The sequence below is a fragment of the Nannospalax galili genome, unplaced genomic scaffold (assembly GCF_000622305.1).
Source record: "Nannospalax galili isolate Female #2095 unplaced genomic scaffold, S.galili_v1.0 scaffold31463, whole genome shotgun sequence".
Lineage (NCBI taxonomy): Eukaryota > Metazoa > Chordata > Mammalia > Rodentia > Spalacidae > Nannospalax > Nannospalax galili.
The window spans coordinates 2,090-3,397 of NW_008348840.1; the positions used below are offsets into that span (position 1 = coordinate 2,090).

At 45.1% G+C, this 1,308-nt stretch overlaps 1 protein-coding gene across 1 annotated transcript in view; it reads right to left on the reverse strand.

Moving 5' to 3' along the window:
* Nucleotides 1-58: 58 nt before the first annotated feature.
* Nucleotides 59-1,308, reverse strand: part of LOC103744347 (kinesin-like protein KIF3B) — a gene marked incomplete at its 3' end in the record, with an annotated part of 3,827 nt that continues 2,577 nt past the window's right edge. Inside the window, 1 exon segment of the mRNA XM_017801347.2 lies at nt 59-143. Within this exon segment, the coding sequence (XP_017656836.2) occupies nt 59-143 (85 nt within the window).

The window sequence follows — 1,308 nt, forward strand, 5'->3', positions numbered from 1 at the left end:
GAAGAATACAACACCAGAGGAATTCTGGTTTGTGGTCAGCTGGCAACCATCCTCATACCTCCAGGGCCACATTTGCATTCTCCTCTGCCATTAAAGTCCACTGGCAGCCCAAGTCCAGGTATCCAAGGGAACAGTGCACTGCACTAGATGGAAGACACAAAGCCAGGGAGGGAGCCTCCACATTCTAGAACACTGCCCAGCCACTGAGGGAAAGATGGCAGGAAGCACATTAGCACAAAGGGCTCAGGGGCTGGCTACAGGGGAACAGCCGAGGGAAATCTGAGGGCTAAAAAAGCTATCCAGTGTCTCCAATGTCCCAGGTACTGGGCTGAAACCACACTGTATTACACCCACCAGGTAGAAAAAAGTTAGATAATCCCCAGCGCTAGTAGGATGAGGAACAAGCAGAAATCACATCCTGCTTGAAGCATCAGTTCACACCTCCCTTTGTCTAGCAAAGTGGGGGCTTCCCATACTCCAGAATCTAGGGTGTGACACAAGAACCTCTTGCACATGCATGTCCTCCTGGAGTCTAGCACAAGAATATCATCACAAGGCAGGATGTGGTGGCACATGCCTTTAATCCCAACACTCGGGAGGCAGAGGCAAATGAATCTCTGCAAATTTAAGGTCAGCCTGGTCTACAAATACAAAGCAAGTTCTAGGCCAATCAGGGCTACATAGTGAGATCCTCTCAATAAAAAAAGTGATCACAGCAGAACATGGACACAACCCATATTATCAGAATGGAATGCCACACAATATTCAGAACAGCAACAAAGAAGGAACCCAGCTACAGGCATAAATATAGGACCTTAGGAACAGAGTTAGCCAAATAAAGCAAACTGCGGGTTGCACAGTCATGAAATTAACTTGACTCTAGACTATGTGCAACTAGACTATGATTTATTTAAATATATAAATGTGGGGCTAGAGAGATGGCTCAGTGGTTCAGAGCACTGGCTGCTCTTGCAGAGGACTCAGGTTCAGTTCCCAGCACCCACACAGGGCTAACAACCATTTGTAACTCTAGTTCCTGGGGACCTGATGCCTTTTCGGGTTTCCACGGGCATTGTATGACATGGTGCACTTACATATATGCAGGCAAATTGATCATACACATAAAAAATAAAAATACATAAATCAAATTAAAAAGTTTTTGAAGTCAAGCACGGTAGTGCACACCTGTAATCCCAGAACTTGGTAGATTAAGGCAGGAAGATTACAGTGAGTTCAAGGAGAGCCAAGGCTATATGGCAAGACTCTGGCTCAAAAAAAAAAATCCAGAATCATTAAATAATTAAAGTG